The sequence below is a fragment of the Mustela nivalis genome (genome assembly GCF_964662115.1).
Source record: "Mustela nivalis genome assembly, chromosome: 15".
NCBI classification, from domain to species: domain Eukaryota; kingdom Metazoa; phylum Chordata; class Mammalia; order Carnivora; family Mustelidae; genus Mustela; species Mustela nivalis.
Window position 1 is genome coordinate 3,635,777 of NC_139034.1, and position 12,178 is coordinate 3,647,954.

Genomic DNA, 12,178 nt, shown 5'->3' on the forward strand with positions numbered 1-12,178 from the left:
TAATATTTTGTGTTGTCTGCTACCTGTACAAATTAGAATTTTTTTTAGTTATTTATAGTGTTATCATTTAACATTTTATAATTGTTTTAAGAATTCTAATATAAATTTATTTTCCCTTTCTCATCACTCTTACCTTCATCAGTTTATTAACTTACTTTGCCACATATTTTTGTCATCAGCAACACCTGATCATTATTTTTTGTTTAAATAAGGGAGCAGTGATGGATGAATGCATGGACGGATGGATGGATGGACAGACAGGTGGACCTGCTGAACATTGCTTTCTTGATCAGTGTTCATCTTTGGCCATTCTTTCTTTTCAACTTTTTTGAGGGTGTGGAATATCTAATAAAATGGTTTACAAGACGTAGTACTAACAGTAGATTGCTCTTGAACTAAAACTTGGTAGTGGCTATTGGTAAGTCACTCAGTAGCTGAGTCCTATAAAAAAGGTGATAACCAGAACCTGACTAATGATTTCTAAAATACTTTGGAAATCTGTAGTTTCATTATTTTAACACTTTGATGCCTAGAAAATTTAGTTTGCTATTTTGTTGTTGCTTTCTCAAGAGTATTTAAACCAGTTATTCTCGGAGACCTGTTGGCACCAAGTGATGATTTTTAGTGACTAACTCCCTCCTTAAATCATAGCAGGAAAAATGTTGAAGGCCTAGTAAGAATAAAGAAATGATAGAAAATGAGGAAAGAAATCCATAACCAAGTATAGAAAATAAAGTTACATAGGGAATAAAGATCCTGCCTCGATTAAATTTTTATAATACTAGATAAAATTGAGTTCCTTTCTATCCTCTCCACGTTAGTGCTACCTGGCTTTTGTAGTCTTGGTGTTGCTTTTATTTACATGGAGGTTAAGTGTTGGAAGGAGTTAAGAAACGCTATCTATCAAACTGAATGAGAGTAGAGCGTTTCACTTAGGCGATTGAGAATTCTGGGGCCTCTTTTTCTCATTTCATGGTTAGTAGTTGTGTTTTCTTTGCTGCTGTTTTTCCTCTTGTAAGTTATATATCCAAGATGGGGCAATTTTCCATTGATTGCCTTATTACTTGGGTTGCTTCCTAGATTCTTTCACCTTCCTTGTGTTGGTCTTCAGCTATCTTTGCCACATGTTGGATAGATGGATTAGACCCAGTCTGTGTCCTCCGTAGTAACAGAGGGGAAAAGGTGCTCTCCTGGGAATTACAGCTGTTTGAGTTTGGCTGGTTTCTGAAAAGTAGCTCTGTCTATTGTAGGTTTGGGGCCAGGAGAAAGGACTGAATAATCCTAACCTGGCTCCATTCAAGGGAACCAACTCAGTCTAAAGTTTAGCAGCACATTTTATGATGGTCCCACATTGAATACTTTATCCATAAGAAGTCTGTTACTATTAGCAGCATTAGGAATGTGATTGAGTCTCCTTGACTATACTCAACAAAGAATATTTCTTTTTGAGTGAAACTGATGTTAATGTCATATTTCTCATCTTTTTGTAGTTTACCCATGTTCTATCTTTCACTGTTTTTTTCCTATGTTTCCAGTTCCCTTAGCAACACCAGAGAGCCATCTTCTTGTTCTAGTGATACTTTTACAATTTCACTGAGTAATTTTGGGGTAGTTAATGGTATTGAATTATGTGGAGTTTTTTCTAAATATAGCAGTGAATTAGTTAAATTAGCTGTTTATGGCCTATAGAAAATGTATCCCCAAGGACTATCAATCACATTAACTAGGTAAATGATTTAACTTTGTTTCTGTAAAAGTGGCTTGTTTATTTCTTAAATTTGTTCTTGAGGTGGTTGTCATATACTTACCAAGGTTCCCATTGTGCATTTAGAACAAAGTGCATCAGTTCTGCAGCAAAACTTGTTCAGATGACTATAAGAAGTTGCATTGCATAGTTACATATTGCGAATACTGTCAAGAGGAGAAGACTCTTCATGAAACAGTAAATTTCTCTGGCGTTAAGAGACCTTTCTGTAGTGAAGGCAAGTGTATATACAGTGTTGTTCATAATTTTTATTAATATTTAATGTTAATTTTTTGCCAAAATATTTTCAAAATACATAACTACATATGTCCAGAGTAGCTGTACAATTTTAGTGTAGCCAAACCAAAAAAAAATTGAATTTGATTTTTTTCCTGATTTGTTTTGTTATTTTAATTTGTAAATCTCTGGTCCTCAAGGTGTTTTATCTCTAAAAATTTAATAATCTTTTTTCCCATTAAAAAGAATGTTTGAAAATAAAAGTATTATAATATGTCATTTCTAAACATAGAGATTGTTATCTAAAATTTGATTTTCCAAGTGAATTAGAATTATTTTCCACTGGGTTCATTTCCTTGCCCAGCCCTGTGCCTAGCCTACAAAGGTTTTCAGTATACCAGAAAGAAAATCGTAAGTGTGGCATTACTACAATGGGAAAATAGTTTTAGATTTTTAATTTGGGGCCAGGCAAACACTGGCTGTTGTTATTGTATATTCAAGAATTCTTTACATCTTTTCATCTACACTTTTGCTGCTCTGGTACTAGGCAGCTGATTATAGAAATGAACACCTGTTCTTATTCTAATTCTCCAGAGATAGGTACCAGGATTTTAACTGTGGGTTTGGGGCTCTTGTTGTGATTACTTTTCCCCAACTGTCACACTCTTGGTCTAAGCTGACTTTAAGTTTCTATTTCTTTGGCCCCAGGCACTGAACTCTCCCAGCTTTTCTATCCCACTATCCTCATCTGTTGTTTTCCTGTTAGTCGTTGTCGTCACCCCCCGCCCCCCAGCCCACCGCCCACTCCCCATTCACTTTTTATATGGATTTCTGCTGCTGGTTAAGGGCAAGAAAAAGGTTGAAAAATCCTAAATGCCGGCAATATTGAATGACCAAAAACTCAAGATTATCAGTCCATTCAGTTAATGCCTCTGTCTAATACATTATACATTTCACATATAAGGTTATGTATATGAGAGGGTACTGCTTATAAAACAAGGCATTCCTGTTTTTGTAGGTTTAATTGAGTACATTTTACCTGATGCAAAAGATAACCATGTTTCCTGTTAAGGTCATAGCTGTGATGAAAAGTGACATAGTGTTTCATTGAAAAGATTGATTCTCAGTTAATTTAACTCCACACCTGAATTTTTATGCAGTGAGAATCTTTGTGATTCATAAGACTGAAAATATTGGTATTGATGGCTGACATAACTCCATGATCTTGCGCCATTTATATTATATGGATTTTACTAAAATGAATAGACAAGTAGCAGCAAATAAAGAATTGACATATAAGAATATAATTTTCAGTTTGAAGGAGTCTTGAGGCAGTAAAAGCTTAAAAAGGATTATGTCTTTTTCCTGTTTAGTAATACATTTTGTGTTTTCTCTAACTATTCCTGGTTCTCTCCTGGAACTTGGCAGAGATAATAAAACATGTAATATACCTAGTACTACTATCAAAATCTAATTAGAAAGAAAAAGCTTTAATAAAGATAAAAGGTAAAATATGAAAAAGGTTTTTAAATGTATTTCATGATAACAGAAAAGAAGTCAGAGGACAGTACTTAAATAATTGCCAAAAAAGTGATAGAAAACAGTTACAATTTGAGTTCACAGATAGGAAAGGTTATTTAAAAACTAGGTTCAGTAGGGTTTGCAGAGGAGGTACATTTTGAACTCCTTATTAATGAGTGGGTAGGATTGCAGTAGATACGAGTGCAAGGTCATTCTTATGTGGCACAGCATGAGTAAAAATATGGAAGCTTATATAATTTATAGAGATAGTGTAGAGATTAAGGTTGATATGTAAAAACACTTAATGCATTCATTATAGTAGGTAAAATAAATATTTTATTAAAAGAATGACAACAACATTTTCTCTGAGCACGTCAATAAACCCAATAAACAAGTTTTACTTCCCTGAAGGTCCATGTATGACAGAGAAAGATAAGGCTAGAAAATTTGGCTAAAATGCCTACTTATTTGAGAACATCTTCAAGTTTTACTTAGTGTTTCTCAACAGTCTACAGTTTCATTTCTCTAATCTGTATTTGTGGTGTGTTTACTGTTTGATACTTTGGCAAGATTATATTTAAATAGAGCAAACAAGAGTTATGAGATGTTACTAGATTTGAAAGTCTTAGTGCATTATTTGAACACACATGAGATCTAATAAAATATTCCATGTTGTGTTCCAGTATTTACAGGTTGCTGATAATAGTAGATTTCAGTTTTGATCAGGAAAAGAGAACTTTATATGTGAACTTAGAGACACTTCATAAAGCTAATGATTAGTTTGACTTTTATAAGCTGTTTCTCACTTCAAAGATAGTTTTTGATATTTTTTTGTTTTAATATTAAAACCTTGTATTTTTCAGGCTGCAAACTATTGTATAAACAGGATTTTGCACGACGTTTAGGATTGAGATGTGTTACTTGCAACTATTGCTCTCAACTCTGTAAGAAGGGAGCAACTAAAGAACTTGATGGTGTTGTGAGAGATTTCTGTAGTGAAGACTGCTGTAAGAAATTTCAGGATTGGTATTACAAGGCGAGTAACTAAAATTTTTTATTATAGCAACTGCTTTATCCAGTCTTTAATAAAATATTATAGGTACTATCATTATAAATATGGTAACTTATTTAGTTTTAAAATGTACATACATTAAGCCCTGTCCAAATTATAGAATTTATTAAAATTTTTGTCATTTCAGAAGTTTTTCTGTACAACTTGAAGTAGTATTTTTACTTGTTTTATAACTTAGCTGTTACCCAAAACTGGATATATCTTTATTTTCAGCAATATAGTTTAACAAGATGGATTATTTTTAAAAATTTATGTACTTATTTCACCAAATAGAAATAGACCACTTTATCAGTGTTGAACATTAGCAGGTAATTGTTTAGACACTCGGGTTGTGTTTTAAAACACTGTGTTCTTTTTTATCTTTATAATTATGGATCTTTGGAGAGTTTCAAATTGAAAAGACTTTATGGATAGAGACCAAAAATATTTAATTTGAAAATAAATAAAGTGTGTGTGTTTATGTTTCTTATTATAATCTACTTTTAGAAAAGATAAATCACTGTTTTTTCTTTGCATTGTGTTTTTTAAAGGGTAAGAAAAATTTGTGTAAATTTGGGCTTTGTTTGGTCAGATATTACTCAAGAAAGTTATTAGTTCATATGCCCATAACATGGAAAACCATTTTAATGTTAAAACTTCATTATGCTTGTACTTCTAAAGCATGTGAAGACGACATCATCCTAACTTTAAAACGGAAATATTGCTAAAATGAAACAAAAGGGTAAAATGGTTGAAATATGTAGAATATTATTTAGTTCACTTAATGAAAGTGATTAGTGTTAATATTATTTAGGAGAATTATGAGAATTCTTGGTGTAGTTCTTGAATGTCTACAGCTCCACATATCAAGTAACATTTTTTAAATTACAAGGAAGATGCTTTCCAACTTTAAGGAGGTTGTAGAGGCTAAGAGTTTTGGTGCAGTTCTAAAATTACTTCATTATTTTACTGTTGATTCTGAGTAATTTGTCTTTACCATTAGGGGCGCCTGGGTGGCTCATTTGGTTAAACATCCAGCTCTTTATTTCAGCTCAGGTGAAGGATCTCAGTGTCCAGAGGCTCCAAACTCAGCACTGGAGTCAGCTTGAGATTCTTTTTGTCATCTCCTTCTGCCCCTCCCCTGCTCAAGTTCTCTGTCTCTAAAATTAAAAAGTTAAAAACTTAAAATTGAGGTTCAAATTTTAGAAACACACAGGACAAACATACTAACACCCTCTAACATGCATTTGTTTTAGTCTAATCAACCTTTTGTTCTATTGAAGACAGTGACAATTTCGGGAAATCATTCAAAATGTATTTGAATAGCTTTAAAAGCTCAGTTTTGTTTAACACATACACTCTCCCCCCATTGGGGAAGTTTTATTTTTGAACGTTTATTTTGGATTCAAAACAGTAAAGGTATTAAGTGGCTACATTATAAAGATGGGAGAATTCCCATTTTATTCTTACTATCGGTTGCCCTTTTGATAATTTATTTTATAGTTTGAGAGACAAAAATTGTTAACCATATGATAAGTATGACTTTTCTGTCATTTTGTTGTACAGAGTCATGTCTCATTATGTAATTGTGAATCCAAACCTTTAATATTTTAAAAACCTTTTTGGACGGTTTTGTTTTTTTCCGCAGAACATTGAATGTACTTCTCTTTCTTTGAATGAATTCTTCTTGTTTTCTTTTTTTTTTTTTCTTTTATATTACTTAAAATAGAGAGGTCTTTTGGGTTTTTTTGTTTGTTTGTTCTTTTTTGAGGAAGCATAGAGGTGTTCTTTGGCAAAAGACCACATTATTCTAGATGTTGCCATTTTGTTCCATTTTGCTATTTTTTGGTAAAGGATACTGGTGTCTAATGTTTTTATTTATGCAGTGTTTCAATGATGAAATTTTGATGAGGCAGTGCATTTCAGAAATGTATACCAACATGTTACTTAAATAACCAGTTGTAATTACGTGTTGGTTTAAAGTCAATGTTTTGTACAGTAAACACATTTTTATTATTATTCCTTATTTTAAACCCAATAGATGTTTGTATAATACGCACAATAGCATTATTACATACTATACTAACCTGAGGAGTAAAAGTAAGAGCCTTTTTATCATAATGGTAGGAACTTATAAAGCAAGTAATGATGATTTTTCTTTGAGCCATAGGAATACCACCATTGGGATGAAGAGTTGACCCTCCTTATTCATCATGGGCTTCTCTGTGGTGGCAACCAATACGATTTATAATCAAGGAATAACTTTGTTCTGTGTGCTTTCTACTTGAGTCAAATTGTATATTCTTTTCTTTCTTTTTTTTTTTTTTTAAGATTTTATTTTTTTATTTGACGGAGAGAGATGCACAAGTAGGCAGAGCAGCAGATGGTGGGTGGGGGTGGGGGAGAAGGCTCCCTGCTGAGCAGAGAGCCTCATGCAGGGCTCCATCCCAGGTCTCTGAGATCATGACCTGAGCAGAAGGCAGAGGCTTACCACTGAGCCACTCAGGCGCCCCAGATTGTATATTCTTTTTTTTTTTTTTTTCCAGATTGTATATTCTTATTCCTCTCATCAGTCTCTTCTCTTTACTGCTACCATCCTGTCATCATCTTGAAAATGTAGTAACTTGTGTCCCAAACCAAATTACAAATTTTTTTTTTTACCTTTCCTCTTGTACTTTTTAAATTTAAAAACTCAAAAGTTGTAGATTTCGGTTCATTATAAATGTGACCTTTAGCAGTCAGTCCAGCTTTTATTAGGAAAATAATCTTCTTAGATTTGCATTTTAATAATTAGGTTTATGACTCATTTTAATTTTCGTGAGGGGTTAATTTTAGTAAGGGTGTAAAGCCTTTGTCTAAATTCTTTTTCTTTTCTCTCTCTCTCTCTCTCTTTTTTTTGCATGTGGATGTCCATTTGTCCCAGCACCCAGTCTGTCTTTGTTTTGTGTTGCTTCTGCTCCTTTGTCAGAGATGTGTAGGTCTCTTTCTGGGCTTTCTATTCTGTTCCACTGAAATGTTTGCCAGCACACGTCTTTTTTTTTTTTTTTTTTTTTTTTTAAGATTTATTTGTTTACTTATTTGTATGGGAGAGAGAGAGGGAGCGTGGGGGTGGACGGGCAGGCTGGGCCGGCGATTGAATGCCCCCGGGGAATCAGGGGAGTGGCAGGCAGAGGGAGAAGCAGGCTACCTGCTGAGCAAGGAGCCAGATGTGGGAGTGATCCTAGAATGCTCGATCTGAGCGAAGGCAGTCGCTTAACTGTCTGAACCACCCAGGCGTCCCAGAAAAATAATTCTTTTAAAACAGTGCCTCTTGTATTACACGAAAATAGTTATTTAAAATAAAATGTTAATATCACTAAAAAAAAAAAAACAAAAAAAAAAAAAAAAAAAAACAAAAAAAAACAGTGCCTCATCAGGGAAACTTGAAAAACAATAGGTAGCCAGTTGTTAATTTCACCATTAGTCATGAGCTTTTGTTCCCTAACCAGAGGAGCACATACATTGTTTTTTTCTACACTCGTATCTTTGTGCCTCAATTTCAGAGACTAACCGTAGTATAAATAACTTTACATTTTTATATATTTAAATTAAATTTAAATATTTATAATTGTACTTCAACATTTTTAGCTTTTATTTCTTTTACTTGACAAGATGTTTTTGAATGATCTCTGTTTTTTGGTTTGTATAATGGTTTGTGTTTGGATTTAGAGGTTTATTAAATACTGTCTCTTCTAAATTGGAATACGAAATCTGTTGAAATAAATGCAACCAGAAAAATGTTGAGAATAAAGTTAATGTTTTTTTTCTTCTCCCAAATTGTTCTTCAGAAAGAAGTAGATTTTACTATTCCTCAAAATAAATGTTTCCAGGCATAATGTGATACCATGTGGGAGGATAGTTCTTTTGATCTCTGTAAGTTTGAAAATTTAGGAGGAAAAGGGGTTAGTATTATAATGAAATAATAGCTAGGCATTTGATAATGTGAAGTTAATTCAAAAGACCTGTTTCTCCAGAACACTTCATAGTAATTCTTCATAGAACTAATAATCTTTTCTTGAATGTTATTACTTCAAATTATAGGTTTTTTTTTTTTGTTTTTAAAGATTTTATTTATTTATTTGTCAGAGAGAGTGAGCACAGGCTGACAGAGTGGCAGGCAGAGTCAGGGGGAAAAGCAGGCTCCCTGCTGAGCAAGGAGCCCGATGTGACTCGAACCCAGGATGCTGGGATCATGACCTGAGCTGAAGGCAGCCGCTTAACCACTTGAGCCACCCAGGCATCCCAAATTATAGTTTTTTAACATGGGTTTTGATTTGCTCTACAAACCAGTAGTGAATGGCAGGCAGCATTCTTTAATATAAATGCCCTATAATAGTATGAAAGTATGATTTGTGGGGCTTAATCAAATTAATACTTAAGTTTTAGTAAATCTTAGTCGTTAAAGGATAGCTGAATAAAAAATACTGGGTTTTTAAGTTTTCTCTTTTTTTGTGAAAAAATTGCTAGAAATAGTGATTTAAAAAAATTCTTTGTTTCTGAAATAATTTTAGAAAAGGAATGTCTATTATTCTTGCTTTAAATGTGCTTTTTGGGTAACTGAAGAATTCCTGTCAGTTGAATGCTTTGTCTAATCTTTTCAGTGCATTTTTCTTAAGTGAATAACTATACTTAGATAGTAGGAAGTTATAAATAATTAATTTTTAAATGACTGTAAAATCCTGTTTCATTCATATTCATGGATTCCCCTCCTCACAATTAGGTCTGATTGGTGAAATGGGAGACAAGTAGATGGGCAGGTTAAAGGATATAATATATTTATCAACCAAAAGTGGGAATTTGAAACTTCCAAATAATAAGGAACTACATCACTATAGGCTGAATGACCTATTATAAATAATTGAAGGAGAGATTTCCTGTATTAGCTGAGATGCTGCATCAGGAGTTTTGAATTAAGAATTTAGTACCTGCATATTATTTAGGGTTTTTGAACTGGTGACTGCTATCTACTCCACCCCACCCCTCCAATAACAGACAGTCCCTGGTTTTTCATAGTGATAAGAAGACCACTAAGTAGATGATGAAGTGTGTGGTAGCTTTTAAACCAGCAACTTCAGGCATATATCAGTTTTTTTTTTTTTTTTTAAAGAAGATTTATTTAGGAGAGTGAGCAAGAGAGTGTGTATTTTCTACTTGGGGTGGTTAGGGTGGGGAGGTTGGAGCAGAGAGGGAGAGAATCTCTAGGAGACTCTGCCCCAACCAGAGTCCATCTGGGGACTCTGACGCGTGAGATCACCTGAGCCGAATGCTCATTTGACAGAGCCACCCAGGCACCCTGTGCTTTGGTTGTTATGCTGTAGAAATGTTAAGCTTTTCTAAGAGTTCTCTCCTGTGGTTGGGTGGAAGTGATTTTGGTAAGGAATCATGGTCATTTTTAATGATGTTTTCCAATTAGCCATTGTATTTTAAGCTCAATTCCAAACACTTTACCCAGAATTTGCATGAGTTGCTATAAAAGAAAAAAACAAATGGAAAAGAGGTTTACAACTTTTAAAACGTTGGTTATGGCATTGAACTTGGAGTTAGTATTGAGTACTGTTACAACCTTCCATTTGAAAAAAATATATACATGTTTACATAAATACATTTGCTAATTGGTTATTACTTTTGCTCCTTGGGTACAGAGAAATCATGTATATTTGTTTTGAACCTTCTGGAAGAAAACAAATATTGTTACTACAAAATAATTATAAAATAATGAAGTGATTTCATTGTTCAGATTCTTTGAGTAGAATGTACTTGGCTTCATGTCTTTGGCCTTCTAAATTACTGTGTAAATGGAAGTATTTTAAGAATTAGAATAGTATATGTAGTGATTTGAATACATTTTATACAAATTGATTTTGGTTTTGGAATTCTTGCAGCATTTTACTTCTATTGGGATTTTTATTCTCTAGTTATTTATATTAACTCATTTGGCTTTCCTTTGTCTTTATAACTTGATAAACTAAATAAAGCCCAGTTTTTTTTTTTGGATTGTCTCCTTGCAATCCTGTCTCTGCATTTTCAATGTTTGACCTTAGACAAGTCACTTTGTTTCCAGTATTATGGTAGGATTACAGAGAGTAGATATAACATGCTGGGCTTTTATTTTTCAGGTTCTCAATGAATGAGAGGTAACTGGGCTACAACTTCACTTTTACTACATTCTTATACTGTTTAGACTCAATAATTAGAATGTTAAGCTTTTGATTTCTTCCTTTGTGCTTTGTCTTTGAGTATAGAGTATAAAAAGGGAACCAAACATTAAAACTTTGAATACCTGAAGGTTATTTTAAAAAACACTTTTTGGGTGGTGACTAGAACCTTTTTCATTATTGAGTAAAATACGACCTAGTTGATAATAAGTGCTAATGTTACTGAAGTTACCACATAATATTACCAGCAGTATAAAATTTGAGCTCACAGTTTTTGGACAAGAGATGTGATATTGGCATCACTTAATAGTCATAATCTATATTACAAATCTTCATTCATTTAACATTTATTCAGCAGGAGAAATACCTGACCGGAGAAAAAAAAGAGCCTGTGTTCTAACCTTGGGGTATGTTTGTTATATAAGACCTGTTTATCAACACAATCATTTGTTAATATTCCTGACTAGGGATTTTAACATAGTATTTATTCATAGAACTCCTATTGAGAAATAAAGTGAGAGAATTCAAAACCTACAGTATAGAACTATAGATTATTTAGGTAATGAGGAAAGGCTACATGATTATTAGGAATTCAATATGTATCGCTTTATCAAAACTTCTAAGTTGTTAAATGAAGAGTAATTTAAAAAATACAGTAACTTATTTCTTCTCTAACTGGATCAAACACTTAATTATGAAAAGAACTGTATTTGGAATTAATCGTTAATATGATTTGGTCCACACATTGATCAGATTGTTAAGAAATAGTGAAAATGGGTAAAATCGAGGGGACATGGGTTCACTAAAAAATGAAAATCTGTCCCTGCATTATTATGGATTCACCATCATAAAGTTTACTGTTTTACGTATGAATTTTACATGTTGGGGCTGATGGTTGACTTAAAATACAACTTTTTTAATTAATTAAAGACTTGAGTATTTTAATACTTGAACTTTAAGTTCTTGTTAATAGTTAAATCTACATATTCAATAAAGCTCTTTAAATTTATTAAACTGTTGAAAATACTTCAGCTTCCATGATTTTCTCGTAAGAGCTTGCTTCAAAAATTTTCTGGTCTTAAACAACTACTTCTTTTTTTTTTCTTTTAAGATTTTATTTATTTATTTGACAGAGATCACAAGTAGGCAGAGAGGCAGGGAGAGAGAAAGAGCAGGGCTGGGGGTGGGGTGGAGGGGAGGCCCTGGGGGAAGCAGACTCCCTGCCGAGCAGAGAGCCCGATGTGGGGCTCTGTCCCAGGGCCCTGGGATCTTGACCTGAGCCTAAGGCAGAGGCTTAACCCACTGAGCCACCCATGCGCCCCTGGTCTTATACAACTTCTTTAAATTGATTTATCTTTAGCTATCAGTTGAACACAGGAAATCTGTTTATTAATTAGAGATTTTCAGTGTAATCTGATTGTAAGAAACTTC

At 33.3% G+C, this 12,178-nt stretch overlaps 1 protein-coding gene and 1 long non-coding RNA gene across 15 annotated transcripts in view; one reads left to right on the top strand and one right to left on the bottom strand.

Annotated features, from left to right (window-relative positions):
* ZMYM2 (zinc finger MYM-type containing 2) overlaps positions 1 to 12,178 on the top strand; it is a 115,314-nt gene that overhangs the window by 66,980 nt on the left and 36,156 nt on the right. For 12 of the 14 annotated variants that reach the window (XM_082701641.1, XM_082701640.1, XM_082701633.1 and 9 more), the window contains 2 exons: positions 1,832 to 1,982; positions 4,366 to 4,538. In XM_082701641.1, coding sequence (XP_082557767.1) covers positions 1,832 to 1,982; positions 4,366 to 4,538 — 324 coding nt within the window. Of the gene's footprint in view, positions 1 to 1,831; positions 1,983 to 4,365; positions 4,539 to 11,105; positions 11,155 to 12,178 lie in introns of all 14 variants that reach the window. The other 2 variants (XR_014303623.1, XR_014303624.1) reach the window with 1 other exon arrangement.
* LOC309849280 lies at positions 6,410 to 11,099 on the bottom strand. The gene is made up of 2 exons (XR_014303634.1): positions 7,962 to 11,099; positions 6,410 to 7,860 (listed from the first exon to the last, which is right to left on the bottom strand). It is a non-coding gene; the product is annotated as an uncharacterized lncRNA (long non-coding RNA).